The sequence below is a fragment of the Rhincodon typus genome, unplaced genomic scaffold, assembly GCF_021869965.1.
Source record: "Rhincodon typus isolate 14 unplaced genomic scaffold, sRhiTyp1.1 hic_rhity00013568, whole genome shotgun sequence".
In the NCBI taxonomy this organism is placed as follows: domain Eukaryota; kingdom Metazoa; phylum Chordata; class Chondrichthyes; order Orectolobiformes; family Rhincodontidae; genus Rhincodon; species Rhincodon typus.
In genome coordinates, this window is record NW_025979206.1 from 3,874 (window position 1) to 6,180 (window position 2,307).

At 53.5% G+C, this 2,307-nt stretch overlaps 1 protein-coding gene across 1 annotated transcript in view; it reads right to left on the bottom strand.

The window, feature by feature from the left end:
• The window catches only part of LOC125480957 (interferon regulatory factor 9-like), a 4,913-nt gene extending 2,625 nt beyond the window's left edge, over window positions 1–2,288 (bottom strand). The window contains exons 1-4 of the mRNA XM_048594720.1: window positions 1,988–2,288; window positions 1,520–1,697; window positions 748–931; window positions 168–283 (exon numbers count right to left, since the gene is read on the bottom strand). Coding sequence (XP_048450677.1) covers window positions 168–283; window positions 748–931; window positions 1,520–1,696 — 477 coding nt within the window. The 5' untranslated portion in view covers window position 1,697; window positions 1,988–2,288. The remainder of the gene's footprint in view (window positions 1–167; window positions 284–747; window positions 932–1,519; window positions 1,698–1,987) is intronic.
• Window positions 2,289–2,307: the final 19 nt, after the last annotated feature.

A 2,307-nucleotide genomic window follows, 5' to 3' on the forward strand; every position in this document is an offset into this window, starting at 1 on the left:
GGAACAGGAGCGTCGCTCTCTACCTGCTGGGAAAGGGGGAACAGGAGGGTCACTATTTAGCATGGAGTGGAAACACTAGCATTTCCAGGACCCTCCCTATGGCTTGTTTCCCATTGATGTCTCCTGATTTAAATGTGACGATGGGTAACTCTTGCCCGTTTCCTCACCTGCTCGGACACTCCAAGCTGTGTGCCGGGTGAGCTCTGCTGTGAATTCTCCATTCCATCACTGTCATTCATCTCCAGTTTCACTGTGAGCAGGTGAATGGACGGCGACATCCTCTCTGTGAATGCACCCAGTGGAGAAAGGTCAGGACAGACAGCAAGATACTGCTTTCCCCGTAACCTCTCCCATTGGCGAGGAAAACCACCTTGATGGTGAACCCCATCCTTGGTGATTCACACCCCTCTACCTGGCTGAGAAATCAACTCCTCGCTTGCTCTCCTACATTCTCTTTCTTGTTGGTGATTCCACTCTCACTGACTCGTTCATAATCATATTCCTCCGTCTCTCACTGATAAGTGTTCCCTCCTACTCAAAAGACCTCACTACTTCACCAACTCCCTCTCTTGCTGACTCCCTCACCAATTCCCTTCTCTCCCACTTCCTCACTGACTTCCACCCCACCCCGCCAAGACAGAGTGACGGACGGACGGACACACACACTCTCTCTCATACACACACACAGACACAGACACACACACAGACAGACAGCTGGCCCTCCTGCAGCAGTAGCTAAGCACAGACCCTGACTGAAACTGCTATCGACGATCTTGTAGACTTTGTACGGCTGGTAGTTGTTGAGCTGGGAGCGCTCTGGGACCTCCACAAAATCACTGCTCTTGTGGAGTGCACATCGCAGCCTCGATTTCCAGGTGCGTGGGTTCAGGTTACGCCAATCCCGGCACGGCCCCTTGAACCTGGCCCAGGCCTAGACAGATAGAGGCCAGGCTGTTAACGCAGAGACTGAGACAAACAAAGGCCCAATATGTACACTCTCCCTCCCACCGCATCAAACACTCCTTGGCAGGGACGGCTCGGGGTTAGATACAGAGTAAAGTTCCCTCTACAGTGTCCCCCCCATCAAACACTCCCAGGGACAGGGACAGGGACAGCACGGGGTTAGATACAGAGTAAAGCTCCCTCTCCAGTGTCACCCCCCCCATCAAACACTCCCAGGACAGGTACAGCACAGTACTGCCTAGGTTGACGTCCCTCCCTGAACCTTCCCCCTTTAAAATCTAGCAGATGGGACAAACTTTTGGTCATGGCCCCAGGAGCCCAGTGCGTTATCTGACTTAGGATCATGTGTCATCTCACCTAGGCTCCCAGGAACTACCAAGGGCTCTGAAAGAAGCAATATGGGTTGTTGCTGTCCACTGCAATCTAACTGCAGGACGAATTCCTCTCGTTGGGAATGACAACCCTGTTTTATCCTGTCGTGACCCCTGACCGCTGACCCCCGACACCCAGCCTCTGACCGCCGTGGTGTTGGAGAAGGTGATGCAGCGGGTCTCACCTCAAAAATAGCGGCGTCCTTGTCGTGCCTGTAGTCCTGATGGTTGGCGTGCTTCCAGGGGATCCGGAACATTCCAAGCTTGCGGTCCTCCCAGACCAGGCCTGGGTACTTCTCACTATCCACTTGTTCGATCATCCACTGCTTCAGCTTGGGAGTGCTGCTTGGTACAACTGACATCCTGAGAGGCACAGAGAGAAAGGGGGAGTGTGGGAGAGGCAGAGGGAGGGGGGGGGGGGGGGGGGCAAGAGAGAGGGAGGGTGAGAATGAGAGTGAGAGCAAGAGCGTGTGAGAGAGCGAGAGAGAAAAAACAGGGAGATGGAGACAGTCCTTGAATCTCAGTGTCAACAGCCCAACTCTCTCACTCATCTCAGTGTGACCTCCTGACCCACCCTCACCACAACCCACCCAACCGTGTCCCCCTCTCCAACACTGTCACCGCGCTCAGAGTGAACCCACTCTCATCCTGACCTCCTGAGCCCTCTCTGGGTCACATTCTGAGGGAGAGAGAGTGTGGGGCTGAAGGATGCAGGGACGCAATGGAAGGTCTATAAGAACAGTGAGTGGATAGAGGAAAGAAGGAAATAGACGGGGCAAAGGTGGATGAGTGACATTGAGGGATGGAGGGGGTGATGTGATTTTGGGAAAGAAATAGAGGGGAGGAAGGGTAGGGACTCACTGTTATTAGCAGGCAGGGTTACGCAGATTCGGATAACCGATGAAAGGGTTAAAATTGAATCAGAGATAGTAGGAAATGCAGATGCTGGAGAATCCGAGACAACAAGGTGCAG